At 36.1% G+C, this 23,291-nt stretch overlaps 1 protein-coding gene across 3 annotated transcripts; it reads right to left on the reverse strand.

Annotated features, from left to right (window-relative positions):
* LOC124355289 lies at window positions 1-22,421 on the reverse strand. Of its 3 annotated transcripts, none has more exons than XM_046806358.1 (9): window positions 22,311-22,421; window positions 18,355-18,522; window positions 18,029-18,273; window positions 15,852-16,005; window positions 13,078-13,287; window positions 11,061-11,163; window positions 9,827-9,898; window positions 1,939-2,071; window positions 1-225 (listed from the first exon to the last, which is right to left on the reverse strand). In XM_046806358.1, exons 1-9 carry the CDS (start codon window positions 22,404-22,406, stop codon window positions 69-71), a joined length of 1,338 nt encoding a protein of 445 aa, XP_046662314.1. In that variant the 5' UTR covers window positions 22,407-22,421; the 3' UTR covers window positions 1-68. The 3 variants fall into 3 exon arrangements, with proteins under 3 accessions (XP_046662314.1, XP_046662316.1, XP_046662315.1); XM_046806360.1 differs by lacking the exon at window positions 22,311-22,421 and adding an exon at window positions 20,238-20,297; XM_046806359.1 differs by lacking the exon at window positions 18,355-18,522.
* Between the last annotated feature and the right edge of the window lie 870 nt (window positions 22,422-23,291).

The following is a 23,291-nucleotide window of genomic DNA, read 5'->3' on the forward strand; positions in this document are numbered from 1 at the left end:
TCCTAGTTATTTACATTTATTAGCATCTTAATAATGTATTACATAGTGTATCACAGGCTGTTATGATCCTATTTCTTCACATAGTTCTGTAGAGTGGAGTTGCCGATGACTGTGACACTGAGACTACCCAACAACTGGCCCCGATTGTCATACACTGGTATCTCCGTGCTGATCAGATCTTGATCTTTCAGCACTATCTCCTCCATCAGGTTCAGGTCAGCATGTCTGCACAAATACATAAATATAGCACAGGCTGTTATGATCCTATTTCTTCAAATAGCTCAAATAAACAGGTTTTTTTCCAGACATTTGCCATCGTCCAGTGAAACAAAAAATCAGTAACACTACGCTTTGAGATCAGCAATCTGATCTCTTTTTCAGGTAAATAACTAACCTAATACATAATTACAAACTAGGTTAAAATAAACAAATCAAACCATAGTGTTGTGAAATGCCTAAGTCAGGAATCACAACCATTATCTTGTGTGTCAATTACACTAACTCTAAAACATGCACGTAATAAAAATCTAAACACAGTACTAATTATTCAAACTGAACTACAGAGTACAGGTCACAATAGGTCTACATTCTCCGACCAACTACCTATAACTGGCCAATCATCACGGAAAAAACAAGATGGCTGTAATAAAAAGGAAGGGGGATAGGAATGGGCCCTTTTTTATTATTGGTTCATACTAGATGAACTATTTAAAACCCTACTGTGGTTCCACATTGGTTTGTAACAAATATCTAATCTGTTTGATACTTTTGGTTTTCTTTTTAGTTCATTTTTTAGAATTAGCAACCAAAGCGGCCTAATCTGGACGGTTGACTGATTGGTTGGTCTGCCACTATTAATTTCTTTTTAAAGAAGTGTGGTTCCTGATGTATTATGTTGGCTTCATCCCAATTCATATGATGGTCTTCGGACCAACAATGGTGTGTAATTTTTTACTTTTCTGTGAAACCCTTTCATGTGTTTTCTTTGTGTTCTTTTATCCTTACGTTTAATGATCTTTTTGTCTCGCCTATGTATTCCCTATTGCATTCACATTTTATACTGTAAACACAGTTTTTGGAATCCTGGGTGCCATTTTTTGGTTTTGTTTTTACGAGATTTTGTCTAAGAGTATTTGTGTTCTAATGTTGTGTACTTTCTACCTACTCTTCCAAGTGTTACTGATTTATTGTTTCACTGAACGATGGCAAATGTCCAGAAAAATCCTGCTTCCTTCACAATCCTTCCATTGTCAAACTCAAAATAATTGCATTGAGTGCATAATTCTAACAGTTCCATAACTACTGACACAGGAAGTTTAGTTCTATCCTTTAATGTTTGGTCTTCTTTGAGACGTGATTCAATGATTCCGAGAGTTTCTGGAACTGGTACATTTGTGAATAGACTTTCAACGTCAAAACTTACTAGTTTGTCAGTTTCAGTCAACTTCAGGGATTTTGTATAGAAGTCAAAATCCCTGGAATTTATTATGTGCATGTTTTAGAGTTAGTTTGTAATTATGTGTTCGGTTGGTTATTTACTGAAAAAGAGATCAGATTGCAGATCTCGAAACCTTGTGTTGCTGATTTTTTTGTTACACTGAGCGATGGCAAATGTCCGGAAAAATCCTGTTTCCTTCACAATCCTTCCATTGTCAAAAATAAACTTCAAACAAATAATCAAATAAATATTCTGTTTTTTTTATAAATAAAAAGTTTAAAAGAGCCTAAAGGTTTGATGGATGTTTAATGAAAATATTACAACATTTATGAGTATAAAACTTTTGTCACACAATAATTAAAATTTGCACACATTTAATTACAAGTAACGAGTAATTAAAACCACAAGGTGTGCCTTAGATTTTTATAAAACCAAATTTAACACCTATGGATTCAAATTTCATGGTATTAATACCAATGTTTAATGTAAAGTGAACATACCCGATTTCCTCAATTTCAGTTTCCTGGGTAAGGCTGCAGGGTTCTGCCAGTATAATAAACCTCAGTGTTTTTGCATGTTTAGTCTTCAACATAGGCTCCAGGTGTTTGGCGTTGGACTTGCTCACTTTCAGTCCTGCACAACAGTTTCAAAGGGCTCAGTTAGATTGTCGGACTGTCGAAATTACTTTCATAACATTGCTCACCAAACAAGATCAGCCTTTAATTTTATCCTATAAAACTTCAAACACCTTAATCCTTATTATTGGTTGTACAATTAATTATGAGAGGAATTTTATTTTAAAGATATGATTAATAGGAATCTAAACACTTTTTAGTTTATGTTGTGAAGTGTATACTTTTGAGTATTCAATTAATGAAGTATAAAAAAACTTAAGATTTTTAAAAACCAATAAATAAATTTAAAAATACTAACATTGTTTTGATGCAATTTATTTTATCTTTTAAATTCCATAATTCTATAACTACATATAACGCTGTAAAAGTGTTTAAAGTTTAACATTGTTCTTATGAGGCTAAAATCAAGATAGCCACCAGTTAATAAAAACCTATTAATCCTTCAAATTATAATAGGAAAGTGTAAATTATGAGCAGTGCCTTAAACACTCATAAGAATTTTTAAGGAATTGAAAGGAAACTTGTATGAGAGTTTTCCTTCCTTTCTTTCTTAAAACACAATCTATAAATCTCTTTTAACATGATAAAGAGTCTATTCACACACATCAGTTCCGGCGCGTCACAGGTCAGTCACGTCACAGTCAAGAAATTTGTTCTTTAATGGATTTTCTGTTGCGCTATCTACACTCATCCGGCTCAGTTCCGGCGCAGGTACGTCAGTTGCTCTGCCGGCGTCCGTCAGTCATTTTCAGATTTCTTCCCACCGATATTTTTGGATTGTTCGGACGCCTGACGGTCGCATGACGGATGTGTTTGCTATTAGGATTGCGTTTTTATATAAAAGTTGTATTTCTGTGTTGAGTTTATATTTTAAAGACTGTTTGTTATGATCATAACGATCATCAAATGGTCATCCTAAAATATTTAAAGAACTTAGTTTCATCGTCCATTAGTCCCTTAAATAACGTGATGAACTCTCCCTGACTTTTCCTCTTCTTCCATAAATCATGAACCCATATCCTTCGCTTTTTTCTCTTATTTTCAATCTCTTCGTTATCTAAGGCTATCGCTATTGCAGCTAACTCTACTGTAGTAAAATCAGCCATTGAGGTAATTATATATTATCCAATTTAATTCACTCATGACAAAATAAGCTTAACTGTAAAATCACTGTATAAAGTGACTGACGACTGACTGAAGCCAACTGACGGACAGTTGACTGACAAATTCCGGACGGAACTGTGACTGAACTGAGACTGAACTGTGACGGAACTGTGACTCAACTGATGTGTGTGAATAGACCTTAATTTGCAAATTATATGCCTTTGTGACTATAAAAATATTTTAAAAGTCAGTAAAAATATTTTTTTTCAGTATTTGCACAAAATACTGTATAATTAATGTATACCATATGTTATATATTTGATAATACAGTAAAACAATCATCATAAGAAGCACTTCTTTCTTTTTTTATGTTAAAAACCCACTTTCGGTATATAGATTTCCTGGATTAAACAATGCCTGTATCAGTCACAATGCTAAATCCAGTGAGCTGAGTCTGTAATTATTACTTTTGTGTTAATTAATCTTAGTGAATAATACACAAGTTATTAAGTCTTAATTTGTTTTATAATTGAATCCAGTAACGAAGTTGCATGTGCTTACTGGTGAAGCGCAAAAGGAACCCTTCTGGTGAAGCGGTTTTTATTTTATTAATTAAAATAAAAAGCTTAAATTCTTAGCTTAATTCGTGGTCAGCATTTTGTGACAGAAAACATTTTGGGGTCGACATTTCGAGGTTATCAGCTCACGTGATCATCAGCATGCAGTGGAGTCAAGTTAAAGGGAGGTATTTTATTTGGGAACTTTGCATTGATATAAAGGAAGTATTAAGGGCCTTAGGACTATGTTTTGTTTTTAAAGGTTGTGTAATTATTGAATCAGTCAATGTTACTATAATACAAAAATAACAGGTATGACCTTTCCAATGAACTCTAAAGGATCAACTTGTTAATAGTTATAATATTCTAACTTATATTCACTGACATTACAGTGCTTAGCAGGTACGTCATTGGTTTAAAGAGAAATTATAAAATAATATTATTTTGTAGAAATGTAACAAAAATAAAAATACCAGAAACGTTTACAATTGTGTAAAAATGAATATTAAATGAAAATATGTACATAATTACATATACTGTTGTAAGTCCTCCTCGTTTTTGATGACCTTGACTGGTACTTCTTTTCCCATGGAGATTTTGCTGTTCCAGAAAAATTTGTAGTTTTCAAGATGAAACTTCCTTGTCAATGCATGTAACCTCTTCCGAGCTGGTGACAGTGACTCATTGACATAGATCGGGCGATCGTCCTTCCTGCCAATGTGACGGGTCGACAGGGTCGTCTTCACATGCCTCCACTGGATCAAGTGGATCCTCACAAGTGGATCAAGATGGCGCCGACGACAAAAGTGGCTCAAATTTGTACTGTGTGTGATAAACCGTTACGGACCGGCAAAAACTCAGTGGGGTGCTATGCTTTTTGCAAAAAGTGGTATCATACAGCGTGTGTCGGATTATCAGCAAAGGATTTTGCAAATCTTAGAAGTATCCATAAAAAAATATCGTGGTACTGCGAACCATGCCGTATTGAGGTTAAGAAGATGATAGAGAACAAGTCTGATCAACCTGTTGCAAATAGCGAAGAGGATGGGAAGGCAAGTCTATCTATTGTACTCGATGAATTGACAACTATAAGTGAAAATTTGTTAAAATTAAATGCCAGAGTTTCTAAAATTGAAAATGTTTCAAATAGGCCTAGGGACATTGTCTTCTGCGTTATCACCGAATTGTAGTAGCAGTGACGTCATTGATGTAATGGACGAACATGAAATCATGGATCAAACCGGTGGCTATGTCAAACCTATTGAGGACGAAACGGTCATGGAAAGTAGTTCCAAATCTAACATGTCGTCCGAAAATGTAAATAAATGGAAAACTGTACAGACAAGGCGCAACCAACGAAATATAACTCGAACTGTAGTCAGGAATGAAAATAAAATGAAACCTGAAAGAATAAAATCATCAAGTGAGGTCATTGTTGGTACGTCCAAAAATCACTCCGCCACCATTACACACCGGCCGGCAAGAAAGCCGTTTTGTTTGTGTCCCGTCTAGGAATGAAAAGTTACATCGAGTGAAATTACTGAACACGTCAAACAATATTGTACTGGTGAAGTTGATTGTGAAGAGGTGAAAACGAAGTTCCCGGGATACAGGTCATACAAAATAAGTATCCCATTTGAAGACAAGGACAAACTGTTGAAACCTGACATCTGGCCCGAGGGTCTTTTGGTTTGTAACTACAGTTTTTCGTAGAGGTAGGCCAACTCGAAATAGGCTTGATAGTACACTCCCAGCCTCTGGTGAAAATTTTTTAGGATTAGGCCCATGGCAGAGGAGCCGCTTAAGGACTTAAATCTTACAATTAACGACCCAAGACATGTTAACAAACTTTTAGGGCCTAGGCCTAGTTTCTGATGTAAATAGACAATGTAGGCCTACTAGTAAACTAAAAAATTGCCAGCCTAAATGTTCAGTGTATTAAAAATAAGTGTGATCTAATAACTCTGTTTATTCAAGAAGTAAATTGTGAAGTACTATGTTTATCCGAACATTGGTTAACTTATGAGGAAAGTTGTTGTTACCAGACCTTGGGTAACCTAGGCCTTACCAACATCTACTGCCGTAGTAATCATAAAAACGGAGGTGTAGCCATTTTTTCCTCTAGTAAATTAAACTGCAAACAAATTAATCTTGATGCTTATTGTGTTGAAAATGGTTTGGAATTGACAGCTGTAGAGATGTCTAATGTGTCCACCATTCTTGTATCAGTGTACAGATCTCCATCTGGGGACTTTGAGCATTTTATTGGACCTGCTTGATTTGTGCTTAAACTACTTGTCCAAACTTAAAGTTAAGAATATAGTTCTCTGTGGCGACTTCAATATACACTTGGAGATACCCTCTAGAGAAGAGGCCGCATTCTCAAACCTTCTGCGTAGCTAACGGTCTCTATATAACATCTCGTGTGCCCACCCGTGGGGCTGCTTTGTTTGGACGCTGCGGCCACTAACGCTGACTCGTGGAACACAGAAACTGAAGTGGTCAATCCCCTCGTAGCTGACCATGGAGCTGTGTTGCTGACGATTTCAACAGACATGGTAAGACCCTGCACCAATTCTTGGCTTGCTAATTACAGGATTGAAAAGAGAGTTATAAATTCAAATAACCTGTCCTTGCTACGTAGGGAATTAATGAATGCCCAGTGGAAATTAAGCAAAACACCTATTGACCCTGCTGCTAATTTTGAATCTTTTTTTTTCTGACATTTAAGGACAAATTCGACTCTTTGTTTCCTGTAAAGTTTTTCAAGCATAAGCATAATGAGCCTAAAACCATCTTACTCCAACAGAGGACCCAAGGTTAACAATGGTACACCCCTGAACTTGCTAAAATGCGTGCATCTGTTTTGCTTCTTCATGACTATCATAAGAGTGCTGGTAACCTGGCTCTTAAGGATGTTTATTACAAAATGTACTGTGAAAGGAAAAGGGGAGTACAGTTGGATGGTCAAGGAGGCTAAAAAGAACAGTAATACTAACCACATCTTACAATCTTCCAATCCATGCAAGTCTGCTTGGGAAATAGTAAAACAGTCACAGGAAAATCTGGTCCTGTCCCCATGACTATGGCGACTCCTGATGAGTTCAATAATTATTTTGCCAATGTAGCTGATAACATCATTTCAAGCTTGCCTGATGTGCAGGACAGACCCTGTTGCAACAATGATGGACCCTATACCAGGACTGAGGCTTATTAAGTGGAAAGGAGGTGAGTACCATTGAAGTACTAAGCATGGTTAGGGATTTAAGGACTCAAGGAGCCAGGATGTTCATGGGGTTGTCTACATTTATTTTGAAATCTGTAATAAATGAGATTGTAGGGCCTCTTACTTTAACTGTTAATGCATGCCTCAGAAATGGGATATTTCCAGAGATTCTGAAAACCTCTCGAACAGTACCAGTCTTTTAAAAAGGGCGATCCCATGCTGCCATCTAACTTTCGTCCGATCTCCTTGGTGCCTATCTTTTCCAAGGTGTTTGAAACCATAATGAAAACCCAACTTATGGAGTACTTTGAGCAGAACAAATTGCTACTTGACGCTCAACATGGGTTTAGAAGGGGACGCTCAACAACAACAGCCATGCTTAGCCTAGTTGATAGGATTACTGAAGCTTTTGAGGACAGAGATTCCGTTTTACTTGGTCTATGTGATCTAAGTAAAGCGTTTGACGTAGTTTCCCACGAAATTTTTGTCAGCAAAGTTACGAAAATACGGGATAGGGGGCACAGTGCTAAGCAGCGTCTGCAATTACTTGTCCAATCGTAAACAGCTAGTGTCACTTATGGGGGCTTCTTCAAACACTAAAAGTATCCTGCATGGTGTTCCACAGGGATCTGTTCTCGTTCTCGGGCCGTTTTTGTTCACCATCATGATCAATGACCTGCATATGAAACGACCAAACTTTGTTTATTTGCAGACGACACGACCCTGATGAGCAGAGGGAGCGACATCACCCAACTACGTTTGGAAGCCAGTTACCTACTAGAGGAGGCTAAAGATTGGTTCAACTGTAATAGACTTAAGATAAATGAAGAAAAAACCCAGACGCTGCCTTTGCACTCTGAAGACTGGGGTTTCCCCTTCCAGGAGGCGGTAAAGCTGTTGGGGTTTCTGGCTGGACTCTAAGTTAAGTTGGAACGACCACTTATCAAAGGTATGTACCAAAACTCTCTCGAGTCATTTACCTCCTGAGGAAGCTAAGGGCTTTGATAACCAGACCTTATCTTTTGACTGTGTATCATGCCCTTTTTCATAGTCACCTGATGTATGGCATTGTGCTGTGGGGACATTCCCCGGCTGTTCGGGATGTATTGCTGCTGCAGAAAAAGGCCTTAAGAATCTTAACATCATCGGCCCCCTGCGCGAACACTGCCGGCCCCTTTTTATGGAACTCGGCGTTCTCAACCGTATACAGCCAGTACATCCTCAACACCCTGGTGCTTCTTAGGGAGAACTTGGCTGATTTTGTGACCAGAGACAACGTGCATAAATATAACACCCGCCGAGCTCAGGACCTCGACATGCCCCGCTGTCGTCTCAGTGGCACTCAAAAGGCCTACCCACAGTCTGCAATCAAGATTTTAACACTTTGCCGCAGAATGTGCGAGTACTGGAAATGAGAGATTTTAAAGGGGTGTTAAAGGATCGTTTGCTTGAGAGGCCTCTGTACTCCCTGGAAGAACTAAATCATGAGCCACTTTTTTAACTTTCACGTCGTACGCCATCTTGTAAATATTTTGTAATGTATTTTTACATGTTTTAATTATCTATTTATTGTTACACTGTGTGTATTAATGACGCAGTCTATCTGACAAGTGTCGGTCAGCGACGTAGATCACAAGTATTCAAGTATTCAAGTAAGTATTCACTGAATGAACACACCTTTGTTCATGTGACACACAAACTTCACTATTATCCCTGGTGGCTTGTCTCCAGTTTTCTGTACACCCAACACAGAAGTGGTGTCAGAAATATCAAAGTCCAAGGCCCTTCTGACGCCTTTAACAATGCCCAACACATCTTCTGCAGGCTCCAGAGCAATTTCTTGAATCTCAGTGCAGTTGCTTCTTTTCAGTATTGCTCAATGTCTTCTAGATGAGTTTCCAACTCCTAAATATTTTTTTTAATTCGCCATTTTCAGTTGCGAGGAGGGCCTCTATGAGTTTACTCATTTTACTACACACTCGTTGTTCTGAGCATTCACTGCATCTGTATTTTCTGCAAGTTGTAAATTCACAGCTTTGATGGCAGTATTAAAACTTTTTCATACTCTTTTTGACTGTCCCTTATTTCTGTGACGACGTTCATAACATCTTCAAGAGATAACCCGCCCTCGCCCACCTCTGACTCAAGCCACATACTTTTCTGCCTCTCTGTTGCTCAGTTCTTACATCTCCACACCATACCATCCTGGGTAATGCAGTCTTCGCCCGCTTTACTGAACTTCAAGCACATGCATCAGAACATCAGCTTTGCAGTCGTTGCACATTACTTTAGGCTTATTACCTGCAATAGACTCCAAACACACACCAAAACTAGACATTTCAAAATAAAAATAAATCAATCAACAATATAATGGTAATATCGTTGACTCAATAGGCTGGCTGAAACTTACTTAGGCCAAACTCATGCACGCGATACACAATAGCGGGACACACACTGGTAACGAGCACTGATTCATATCTTGAGTCGGACTTCAGCAGCGGTCAATATTTCAGCAGTGAAAAAAGATTAAAATAACTTTTTAATAAAATACAACATTTTGGCAAAGAAACGATCTTAAAATAATTAATTATCTGATTGAAAATTTTGCGTACATACTTATACAAATAAGGACACACTCTTAACTAAAAATTGGTAGCTAAAGTTGTAGTATGTAACCTAGAGTTATAATAATGTATAACAAGGTCCAAATTTACATGAAATACTTTTATATTTGAACCTAAGACCTTGTCAGTACAACCCATATTTTAAGACAATTCAAAATATTTTTCTGTCACTTACATAAATCATTAAGTATAACACGACCACAACTGTACAGAATAACTAATAATACTCTATATTTACTCACGCTTTGTATGGTTGAATCGCATCACATCTGACTTGGGCACACTATCTGTCTCCAGTTCTGGTCCACAATATCCTAACAACAAACATTCCAATTGTGTAACAAACGTGTGCTAAACATTCCTGCAGTTGTAATCTCATTACTCTATTCAATATTAACAATATGAATTAAAACAAGAGATTTTAAGAAAGTAAAGGCAAATAAAGTTCTTCTAAATTCATCAAAAGTAAGTAAGGGCCTTAGGACTATGTTTTGTTTTTAAAGGTTGTGTAATTATTGAATCAGTCAATGTTACTATAATACAAAAATAACAGGTATGACCTTTCCAATGAACTCTAAAGGACAATGAACTTACATGGTATATATTAAATATAGCATGTAATGTTGAGTTGTTTTATATAGGCTCCCTGTAATACTGGAGCAGCAGTAACAGATATTTAGTTAAAATGAACCACGGAACAGATTAGAAAGTACAACATGAAGACAGTGCTATATTTCAGCACTGTTATTACAAAAATAGTTTGTAATATATCAGTGATGATCCAGGGTTCGATTATATTGTTTGAGTCTTAACATCAGTGTGGTAATAAAAGGTTAAATACACAACCAACTAACTACTTTATTGCAGGAAAATTCTCGACATCGCAATATACTTCTACACATCCAGGAAACAATAAAAGTACGTTCGAAAAATTAAACTCTGATAAAAGTGTTAAAGGAGCTGTTCCAAGTCCGTAACAGTAAACCAGGAACACTTCCACTATTAACTTTAAAACAACACTATCACTTTTCACTGTATCTAGGAAGCAAGAAAGAGTGACTGGTTGGGTGACAATCAGATACAGAGTGCCACCTGATTTTTAATATGCACTGCAGCGATTCATCCCAGAGTACAATTTTATGTGAGATAACATTTTGCTTCCCTCCCTCATTTTCAAACACAGTTTGGAACAATTTTTGTTCCTTTTAATTAAGTGACGCAAGAAGACACAGAAATTGTGTTTTCTGGTAATACAATATTTCAGGGGACGGTTTAAAATTATACTACTACACAACAATGGAGTAAATGATGAAAAGAAAATGAAATCTAATGTTTTACTTTAACAAACTACAATAATTTGTGTTTTTATCAAACAAACTCTAGTTATACAAGGGTAGAGAAAGCAGCGCCTATAAAAATATTCTTATTACTAACAAGTTCATTTATCTACTGCAGAACAATAAAAATATGAATCACCTAAGAGAGAGTACTCAACATAAAGGTGGTTTGCATCTGGACTTGTGTGCTCGTGGTCGTTCAGTTTCAGGTGTCCAATGCCAACTTCCAGAGTCTCCGCTGGCTACACAACATTTAATAACCTCTAATTTTATTACTGACAAGTTTCATTTTAAGAAGGCTGCAAGCAAATTCCACTTTAATAGTATTGTTTATTATGTTCTTTTGGATTACAATTAAATAATCGCTTAGTGTAACTGTGGCCATTAGATTTCATATACAAGCAATTACATGACATTATTTTATTACTTTAGTGAAGTTATAAGGGGCTGAACTTTTGTTTACTCTGTCCATAAGGTATGTGTTTGGCAGACGCCACCCAACAGGCTTTGCTGAGTTGCATGTGGAATTTCAAGTCTATAGTTCTATAGTTCATTTCATTCTTGAGATGTCCTGTGGACAGAATGATACACAGACAGACAATTATATGCATTAAATATATTTTTACATCTCTCCAGCAGATAAAAGTGTAATTTTTACAGCCTTCAAATTGAGTGACAGACATAACACCTTCATTGCGCCCAGACTCTAGGACAGTGGGAGTAGTGGTGATGTGAGTCTGCCACAGTAAATGTGTTAAATGATGCTCACCCAAATCCCACGGACAGACATGCAACATCATGGAATTCATTCTGGTCTATTTTGAAATAAAGTTTCATACAGAATTTAAGGTCTACAGATTAAACCTTTCTCACGGTATCTTACAGATAGTTATGCTACGTGTGTCACTAAGTCACATATTAAAATGCCATGTAATTTTACTCAGTTTTTTTACAAATTTATTTATTATACATTTTTCAGAGCAATTATCGTTACTCGTAAGTTCAATGTAAAAATGTTCGTTGACGCTTAATCAAATCCCATGGTGGTATGTTCCATCACTGAACTCTATGTTTCCGATGTAAAAATGAAGCTAAATGCAAAACTTCAAGTGCATATGTCACTTGGTTCTCAAGGTGTCTTTTGGATAGACAGAAATGAAATTTGTACAGCCCTCATGTGACATGCTTCGCTAATGCTTGGTCAATAAAAGGCACCAAATACAATACTCAAATAAATTTCCTTCATATACAGATCATTATAAAAACATATTCATGCCTCTCATTATAGTGGATAACGGTTCGTTTTATACCCGTTTTTATCTTTTTTAGCAGTCCATAGTGTTGGATGTGTTTCACCTGGGTTTTCCTATCTATTAGTCATTTACAACAATTTCAAGACAAAACAACAAAAGTGATGCATCTCTTGCCTACAGCAGGACAAAACATTGAATACTTCATTATCACATTTCTGTGTTACATTTATTGCAAAAATAACAAACTAGTGACATTGCCAAGTTATCTTATTCTAAATCTTAAAACTAAACGCAGTCACAATTCCCAGGCTATCCTGGACCTGAGGATTAATAGTATTTAACACATTTATAGTAGCGGTTTGAGGTGTTTGAGGGAAAAGTGTGCCGAAAAGGCCTGATTTATGGAAAGACAAAAACTGGCTGTTGTATAACAACAACGCTCCAGCTCACGCTTCCATGAAACAGCACAGTTATTGGCCAAAAACAATATAGCTACCATTCCAAATCTTGCATATTCACCATACTTAGCCCCTTATTACTTCTCAAAAATGAAAAAGCACACGAAAGGTCACCGTTTTGACAATGTTGAAGATGTACGAAAAATGCAGGAAGTTCTCGACAGCTTTCAGGAAAAGCTTGACACTTTCCAGTCATGGAAAAACAATGGGTGTGTTGTATCAACTCAAATGGAGCTTATTTTGAAGGGGATATCAGCCAATAATAGCCCAGAAAAAAAAAAAAATTACCAGACAGTCCGGGAACTTTCTGATACCAGCTCGTAGAGTAACCTCCAAAGAATGTGCAAATCAAATCCCTGAAAAGTTTTTAAAGAAATTGGTCAGTTTGCAACAAGTTAATGTTTATAAACTGAGTACACAGTTGTACAGTAACCAGGTGACTCACCGGAGTAGCAGCTTCAGCTCCTGGACAACACTCGTGCAGTTTGAAGGAGCAGTAGACACTTGCAGAGCCGTGACTACCAGACAGATTGACACAGCGCAGGAACCCTCGGTCGGGCTGGTCTATTGCAGGAGTCAGGTTCAGACTGCCCTCCCCCACCCTCTCCGCACTACCATCAGACTTCACCAGCATCATGTAAATTGGCATCTCACTCTGTAACAGTGTTATTGCACAAGTCAGGTTCAGACTGCCCTCCCCCACCCTCTCCACACTACCACCGGACTTCACCAGCATCATGTAAATTGGCATCTCACTCTGTAACAGTGTTATTGCACGAGTCAGGTTCAGACTGCCCTCCCCCACCCTCTCCACACTACCATCAGACTTCACCAGCATCATGTAAATTGGCATCTCACTCTGTAACAGTGTTATTGCACGAGTCAGGTTCAGACTGCCCTCCCCCACCCTCTCCGCACTACCATCAGACTTCACCAGCATCATGTAAATTGGCATCTCACTCTGTAACAGTGTTATTGCACAAGTCAGGTTCAGACTGCCCTCCCCCACCCTCTCCACACTACCACCGGACTTCACCAGCATCATGTAAATTGGCATCTCACTCTGTAACAGTGTTATTGCACGAGTCAGGTTCAGACTGCCCTCCCCCACCCTCTCCACACTACCATCAGACTTCACCAGCATCATGTAAATTGGCATCTCACTCTGTAACAGTGTTATTGCACAAGTCAGGTTCAGACTGCCCTCCCCCACCCTCTCCACACTACCACCGGACTTCACCAGCATCATGTAAATTGGCATCTCACTCTGTAACAGTGTTATTGCACGAGTCAGGTTCAGACTGCCCTCCCCCACCCTCTCCGCACTACCATCAGACTTCACCAGCATCATGTAAATTGGCATCTCACTCTGTAACAGTGTTATTGCACGAGTCAGGTTCAGACTGCCCTCCCCCACCCTCTCCGCACTACCATCAGACTTCACCAGCATCATGTAAATTGGCATCTCACTCTGTAACAGTGTTATTGCACGAGTCAGGTTCAGACTGCCCTCCCCCACCCTCTCCACACTACCATCGGACTTCACCAGCATCATGTATATTGGCATCTCACTCTGTAACAGTGCTTCAACATTTACTTCAAATAATCTCTTGTCATTTTAAATGAACAAAATCAAAAATACTGTTTACATACAGCCATCTTAACTGAGTCTGATGTACAGATTCAGTCTAGTGTTTCATATCATTAAGAAAACAATACATTTAAACCTTTATGTTCATATGGCCAGCACTACTAGTTGCTACTATTCCTTTACCATCTCGGTCATCTTTATATATAAAAATCTTGTGTTACAATGTTCATTTACGTTAATCTCCAAAATCAATGAACCGATTTCAATACAATTTTATAAATGTGTACTGTTTGGTCCAACGTAAATGATAGGATTGTTTTATCACGATTAATACATTTTTTTATTGCGAACTTGGTTGAATTCACTTCTAGAGTCTGATAAATGCAATCTATTGTTCTATGTAAACACAGTTTATGAAAGTACAACTCATATTTTTAATGGGTTCCAAGTTAAGAAAATTAGTTTTGTTAAAATAACTAGACAGCAAGGACAGATTTAATTTGTTATACATTACACTACTATCAGTTATATAATAAAACTACTAATTCTGTTGATTCTTTATTTCAGTTTATAAGTAAAAAGATCAGAGGGAAAGTGTCAAACTTTTCAGTTTTATGACTATTGTTAGACGTACAGAGTTTTAACATTGAACCTTTTAACTTAAAAGATCTGTTGATTTAAAAGATATGTTGCATGCTCACATGTTGTTAAACCAATAATTTATTTATTCTAGCAAAAAACAGATTAACAAAAAATATTGTGCACCAAATAGAGCTTAATTTAATTTTAATTAATAGTTAAAATTTAGAATAACATAGTTGTTTAGAGTAAGGATCACCTTTTCAAACCTGATTGATAACATTTAATTCATACATAATAAGCAGTAAAGAATTTTGATATTACTTATTTATAGCAAAGCGTGGCCGGGTCAGCTAATATTTGGTCATTTGCTTTGTCTCCTGAAATTGGATGAATGTCCAGCACAACTGCCCACTAATTGTTTTTTCTTTTTCCCATATGTCTACAACAGTTGGCCACTAAAAAGCAGTTTTTGAATACTTTAAGTTGTTGTTAGATAAATGTAATAATGAAACTGAAATGACCAGTAGTGCTGGCTACCTAACGTGACAGAACATTTCTTAATAAAATGTGCTGAACTCAAAAGGTTAGGAAACCAATCCATCAATCGGTCAGCTACTTCAAACTGTCTATTTGGCTAATAGTGCCAAAATCTGTTTTCTACCTTGAAATTTATGAGATGCTAATTAGAGTATCACATTTAAATTTGAGTATACAAAAATGTGAAGCAAAAACTTTAATATTATACCTACATCTAGTATCTAAAAAACTATTTCCCAATCTCCTGGTTTAACTCAACAATCTATAAGTGATTTGAAGTTTTTATTTAATTATAGTTTGTAACACAGAAAACTGAAACAAAAAATCTAATTTTTTAAGTATAAAAATGTAACAAATGAAAAGTTGAACATTCACAATTGGGCATGGTAGTTTAGTGTGTATAAATGGCTTTTTAACATTTTCCAATTTTATTATAAATTTTTGACATTTGCTAAAAGGCAACAGTTCTTAATACTGATTAAACTTAAACATCACTTTGTCAAACAGACTTGATTAACGTGGCGAGACATCTCCTCAGATAGTGGACCGGAGTAGACAACGTTGGTGTGGAAGTGGGCTTGGGTCAGGGGCATGGTCAGAGTCGACTGCTCGAGGCCGAGGAAGTTCCACGTCACAAACACCTGAGGATTCTTCTCCGACTTCCTGGAACATTAAATCACTTATTTCAGGTAAGTACTTATCGTTTCCTTCTGAAATTATAAAACATTATATTAATGTTAGACAATATTAATAAATGTACAATGATTCAGTATGTTTCTCAAACCTATTTAGTTACTATGCCAAAAGTCACCTTCCTGCTTGCATACCCACATTATACTTCTAAAATATCAGTCCCTTTGGACAGTTTTCAGTTTTAGTCAAAAATGTTATGATTTCTTGATAAACGTGAATGTCGTGTTTAGTACAGCACTGATATCCGACACTGTCACAGACTTGACTTCTACATCTGTCTGAAGGGATCCAGCAAGACTAAAACAGTAGAGTACCTGGCAATACTACTCAGTACTCAGTACATACCATGATTTCAGTACCCTAGAATGCACCACAATCACCTCCTACTTGGTTGACAACCATCCTTGCCAGTCGATAACTGAGACGTTCAACTTACTCTCGGCAACGATGAATTCTTAAGTTGTTTTTGTGATGCATCGTTTCAACATTAGAGACACAAAGGCTACACAAAAGAGCTCTGTCTGATTGACCTAGCTGCTACATGATGAGGTGTTCTCATTGTCTCAACAGGTGCACATTTCATTGAACTATGATATTTCAGACACGATCCCCAAAGCACGGCAAAGCAACCAAGTTTGTACACATAACACAGCTAAGGTAGGAAGGGTTGATTCAATGTAAATGTTCAGTTTAACTCTATTTCACCTATTGCTGAAATCCGACAATGTCACAGACTGGAACTGGATTCCATGTCTGCCTCTTCTGTTCAGCTTTCATGACAACACAACCTCAGCTTTATGCTTTATTTCACTGCAACATTAATCCTTGAGTTAGTGGACTAATCTATAGAGTTGGTTGTACACACATTCCTCTTGCAATCCCATCTCAAGTCAAGCCTACAGTGTGTAAACGTCAAGGGATTGATATCAAAGCCTTTAGGATTTTTTTGGGCCTACATTTTATGCAGTTGTGTCTGAATCTGACGTGACAACTTTTCTTGGCATTTTTTATTTTTCTAAAAACACACTTCCCAGAGCTAGGGCTCTCCAAAGTTAAAAATACATTATATGTGCATGTGTAGCAACAGGTTATGTAGGCCTTAATCTATTCTAAACTACCACATATCAATGAGAGTAGATATTTTAGGTGGACACCAGAGTCATCTACTTTGTCCAAAAGGTAACGAAAACTGGAGCAAGTATTAAAGAACAGTAACTACATGTGGAGTCTACCAATATCCAAACTGTATTCCTGTTGTTGTTGTGGAGTTTTATAAAGACAGTCTTCAAATGTTCGTCTGATAGTGAGGTTTAAAAGTTTACATAAACAAACTTAAAATCTAAATCAAAGTCAAATCAATTTCAATTGAGCTCGGCTGCAAAAATCTGAATTTTTGGGAACCAAAACACTGCAGTTTAAGTGAGACTGTGCTCTCATTTAGCATATGTCCAATCTCCAGTTGCAAGGTTCTGAAACGTCTAGCTATAACTGAAGGCAACAATACCATTAAAACTACAAAGGCTCTACAGAACTCTTTACTTGCTGTTGCAGAACTAAAGGAAAACCAGATAGATGAAAAGAGTAAGCAAAGAGCAGGTTGGAGAAATTAGAAGAGGACGTAAACCAACTATCCGATGGACCTGGATGTTTAAAAAGAATATGTGAGCATTACTGTTATAGTTAATTTCCTATATCTTAGGTAGGGCTGACTTTAATTGCAATGGTCCAAAAACTTTGTTTTTTTAACTTAGGAGTTAGATTTTTTAGAAATGACAGAATCAAACTGAAATTTTTATCACACTTACTATGACAGTGTATCATACTTTGACATGAAGATTCTGTAACTGGGCTAAATCAAAACTTTTGGCTAAGTCAAAAACTGTGATGATGTAATTTTGGAGAATGGTACAATATAATTACCTGCAGCTGCTATACCTCATATAATTATCATATTGTATTGGATTGCACACCCCTAAAACATTTTAACACTCACAAAATGTGATCCACCATTCTGTTGTCCACTTCCAGGTCATAGACGCAAATCTCCATTTTGCAATTGTACGCCCGCTGGCCACGAGTCGGGACCATCACTTCTGTCTGGGAGTAGATCTTCTTCTTCTGCAGGAGAACAGCATCAAACTCGTGTTTTGAAACGATGACGAGCACAGGCTTGGTAGGAGGCTCAGCCGGGATCTGTTCAACTTCGTGCTCTGAAGGCGCAGGCGGCAGCCGAGTCTCCTGGAGAAACAAACAAATTAGAACATCTTCCTTTCGCCGGTACACAGCAACAACCTTCCTGTCCAAATTAGAGATTCGGACCTCAGTGGTCATGTCCTTGGTGAGCTCAGTGTAGTCTATAGCCTGGACTTCCAACGAACACTTGTTCACTCCCCTGTCCGAGATCCTCGTGTGCAGGAAGCCGCACGGTGTAACGTGTTTCGCCAGGTTCAGTTCTTCCTTGCGTGCTGATAACTGGTGACCGTACGACTGAACAGATTCAAATAATCAGAATTGCTGCTTCTGTGAAACTGTAAAATTTAAATAAAAACAAACAAATAGTCGATCTATGTTATCAGTACAAATGGTGTCTGTTTATTACATAATTTTTTATATAGAACACAATTAGTTAGTATCATGGAAATTTTCATTCGGTTGGAAAAATTATACTAGTACATTCTGACATTATTTAACTTGTAACAGTATTTATTTAATGTAAATTACAGACATCACCTCAACCTCTGACTTATTCACGAATCAATCTATAATCATATCTTTGAAAGATCTATTCCTCAGAATTCAAATATGCATTGAGTGCTAAATGTAATCTACAATATTATAAACTAAATAAAAATGTAGATCTTTTGACAAACTAACCAAAAAATACAGGTAATTGTGATTGAGTTCACAATACTTGACTTTGAAACTCATGAGCACTGAACCAACTGGCTTCTAAGAGCCTGTAGAGTGTAAACACAGGAGCGGCTCTAGGCTCAAGCAATCTGTGCCAATGCATGGGGCACCCACCGTTAAGGGAAGGGTGTTGAAAGAAACATTAAAATATATCACTATGAACATGGGTTGCACTTTACAATTTTTAAAAGGCTTTTGTCTGAAATTGTTTGAAAAATAATACATTCCTTTGACAAGGGGATTATAATTATTATAATTGTAATTAGCATGAAATGGGCCTATGGACCTTTAAACATTTTATAATTTTTCTAGTTTCACAAACTAAAATTTCTGTATATTTATTAAGAAGAGACGTTTGCATTAGTAATTCTATGGTTGGCCATTTGAGAAATCGAAAATCATATCCCTTCAGTGTTGCTGCTGGGGTGGTTACTGTGGGGGTTGTTACCCCCACTCCAATTGATGCAAATATTCAATATTTTAACTTGTGTTAAACTAAAATTAGAACCATGTCTAATACTTCATCTTTGTTCTTATAGTATGTTTAAATTTTTAAACTACAACAGCTGAAAAACATTACAACAAAAGATACAGGACGACAAGTCCATTTGCAACCTGCAGGGGTTGATGATACAACACGGCCAGCCACTGTTGCTTTCCACACTTCTAGTGAGAGAGACAGTGAGTGATGGTAATTTACACCTATCGATCATCTCTTTGAACAGCTAATTTGTCTTAAGATCGATTTCATTATTTATTATAGTCATATAATAACCAGTCCTTGACAAAGTAGTAAAACCTGACAGGTCGCTAAGCCCTGAATTTAATAATAAAAACAGGATAATCCTGTGACTCTCCTCCTGATATAATGAAGGAATGAATGACTGTAATACATTGTCTTCTTCAGATGTAATAAAAAACTTAAGTATGGACAAACAGTGAAAACTAATCAATGTACGGACAATGAACTTGCAAAATTAAATTTTACAACTGTGCAATTGCTATCATGCAGGATGGAAGTATGTCTTAATTTTCTACAATCCTCCTAGTCTTCTATAATTTAGAGGCATGCAATTGCTATCATGCAGGATGTACCTAATTTACCTGTTTTACTATGTACAGTTAGAAAGTGAAGCAATGATTAATCTACATTTCTGCTAGTCTTGTTCCATTTACAGGCATGCAATTGCTATCATGCAGGATAGAAGTATGTCTTAGTTTTCTACAATCCTCCTAGTCTTCTATAATTTAGAGGCATGCAATTGCTATCATGCAGGATGTACATTGTTTACCTGTTTTACTGTGTACTAAGTTAGAATGTGAAGCAATGATTAATCTACATTTCTGCTTGTCTTGTTTTTAAAATTCCTCCTGTAAATTTCCACATTATTAGATGAATTGCCCAAAACATTTGAACACAAAAAATTACTTTTAACAATTAATCTAAGTGTAATAAAAATGGTAACATTTCACATAATGGTTTATAGCTCTATAAGTATTTTTGTTAAAAAATGTTATTATAATTCTACAGCAATACGTGAAATGATCAACAAAGCAGTATATTAATGTATTCCAGTATTTATTTTACTGCATAAATTTATAGCTAGGAAGACCAATACATCTACTATAGTATGGCTATTTCGAGACCAATAGCTTAAAAAAAACTGTCACACCACTACCCAATGGTCTGTGAGGTGAGCTGCAAGCCAGAACAAGCATTACACCACTAGTCCTGGACCTGGACACTGACAAGTCTAATCCTCAGATCTGTGTGATTTTAAAATACATTACGAAAGTGTACATTATCTATATGGTAGTTTTGATTTTATTTGAGATGTAAAAACATTAAATCTTGTACATCTAAAGACAAAATAATATGACAGTAATAGCTAAATTAAAGGATAATACGTAACCTTTATAAGTAGGAACAGTTTTAATAAAGATAAAATTAATCTAGAATGTTCAAGAAAAATTAACATCATCAATCTTCTTAAATTTACTTTATTTCAAAATATTTATACAATAATTATTAGAAATCTTTTGTATTTATCAATAAGAACTAAACAATGTCTTGCCACGATAACATAAATATTTGAACAGGACTGATGTAAAACAAAAAGGACAAAGGATAACAGGATTTTGGATATTTGCCATCGTTACATGTTACAAGAATAGAACACCAAGTTCCGGGATTGGATCCTCTTCTTCAGGAATTAAAGAACTTAATACATAGGTACATGCATGGATGTTTTTGACATAAAACTTGTTCTGTTGTAATATTTCTTGACTTTGTTGTGATATATTGACTTGCTGTTTCTTAACCCTATGCATTAAAACCTTTAAACACTTGAAGAAGGGGGTGGATTTCAATCCTCAAAACAAACTGTTCTATCAATTTAGCAATGGCAAATGTCAGATATGTTGTTACCAAGTTTTAAATTAACTGTCATCAATAACAAATTTTACACAAAGATAAGTTATTTGCTGTAAGAACTTATTAAACAAATAATCTTGGACTGGTGACAAAAGGTCTGGCTAAAGGTCTGTGTAATCAGCTTTAAATAAAAAATTACTATTTAATATTCATCACAAATTCACAGTTAATAAATAATTTTGTGCTAAATATTGATTTCAAATTTCAACCAGATTGGCCAACGTAAAATTTTTATCTCATTTACTGTATTTTAAACTGTAAATCCTTATTGTGGTTTATTAAATCTAATTTCCACTATTTATAGTATGCCTATTTGTTGAATTATATTATATATTATATGAGCACCTAGTAACCATTCTGATATAGAAATACGTACAGCTAGTAATATTATACTTATTCCACAGAGATTCATAAAGTTCGTCTGTATTTTGTATTTGTTTAGTCACTGTAGAGAAGTACAACACTCTCCTTATAAAAGAACAAAAATATTTCACACAAGAACACTCTTTTAGAGAGTCTAAAATTCAAATTAGTATGCGTATGTAATATTAAAAATGTCATAATAAGTAAAAAAAGAGCAAAACATTCATTTAATTGAATTAATTTAGACCGTTTGTATAGATTTTACATCCTAATTTTTTTTTGTCTGTTATGATGAAAATAGACTTGCTGTTGAAACACGTCAAAAAATAAAAGTATAATTATTGGGTTTTTATTGACAAATTGAATAACCAATACAAGCTCCAACTTCAAGATCACAAATTTTGTTTAAATGATTTATATATTTTCTCTGCCTAAAGCAGAAAACACATAGTTTTCGTATTTTTGTATTCTTGTTGATTTAAGATCATTTGTATAACTGGGTGGATACAGTTTAATATCACAGACCTCAAGTCACCAGTAAGAAAGGGGCTCTGATAGTCTTACAAACCTCCTCTTCTACATTTTGCTTTGTTATTTCTGAAGCAGGTGAACTAGAAGTGATAGCTTTTTCCTTATCAAATGGTGAATGAATTTTCATTGGCATCCTAAAAAGAGTAATAAATATTAATAAATTGTAACTTTTAATACTATATTAATTCATAATCTAGTAAAAACCATAATTACAAAAACTTACATCAAGTACAAGTAAAAAATACTATGTTATGGTTCTAAATTTACTGCTTTTTATTTTTGAAAAATTCCACTTTGACAACTAAGTTTATATTTTCTGAATTAGAGCAATAGACAAGAAAAAGGACAACCATAGTTCTTCTGCTCCTGTGTGGAGGCACATTGCCTCAGCACTTAGGCTTCAAAGGTCTCTCTAGCATCCAGGGGTTTTACAAAACAAATGAAGAAGATATCCAATTAGGCCCTCCTTAAAATTGTAAACTCAACTCTATACAACCGATGCTACTTTATGATTAAACGAAGGCCACCATTCAGAGCATGCTGAGGCTGTTATAGTTGAACAAATTGAGGGATGTATTCCATTTGCCACTATCAGCACAAGGCATTACTGTCAGTTCATTCAACTACTAGTTCCTTTTATGAAGTTTTCTTTTTAATTTTTAAAGCCTTTTAAAACTGATAACAATTCCAGTGTGCTCTGAACTGGTGGCCTATGTTTAGTCAGAAAGTACTCCACCAACTAGCAAATATTATTAGTCACATTTTCTACAAAATAATATTGTCTGTGGATTGTCACCCTAAAGAACATGTCCTTAGATTATAATGCCATCAGAAAGGATTAGTGTCATTCTATGTGACCTAGCAGAATAATTTTTGAAGATTCCCCCCCCACCCCCCCCCCCCCCCATATTAAACTCTCGTTTCGTTTTAAAATTTTATTGCATTTAAAGTGTAAGTAGAAGAATATTATGTAACACGTTTAGATAACACGGATTTATTGGTAGAAAGACTACTTGTC

The sequence above is a fragment of the Homalodisca vitripennis genome, chromosome 2 (genome assembly GCF_021130785.1).
Source record: "Homalodisca vitripennis isolate AUS2020 chromosome 2, UT_GWSS_2.1, whole genome shotgun sequence".
Taxonomy (NCBI): domain Eukaryota; kingdom Metazoa; phylum Arthropoda; class Insecta; order Hemiptera; family Cicadellidae; genus Homalodisca; species Homalodisca vitripennis.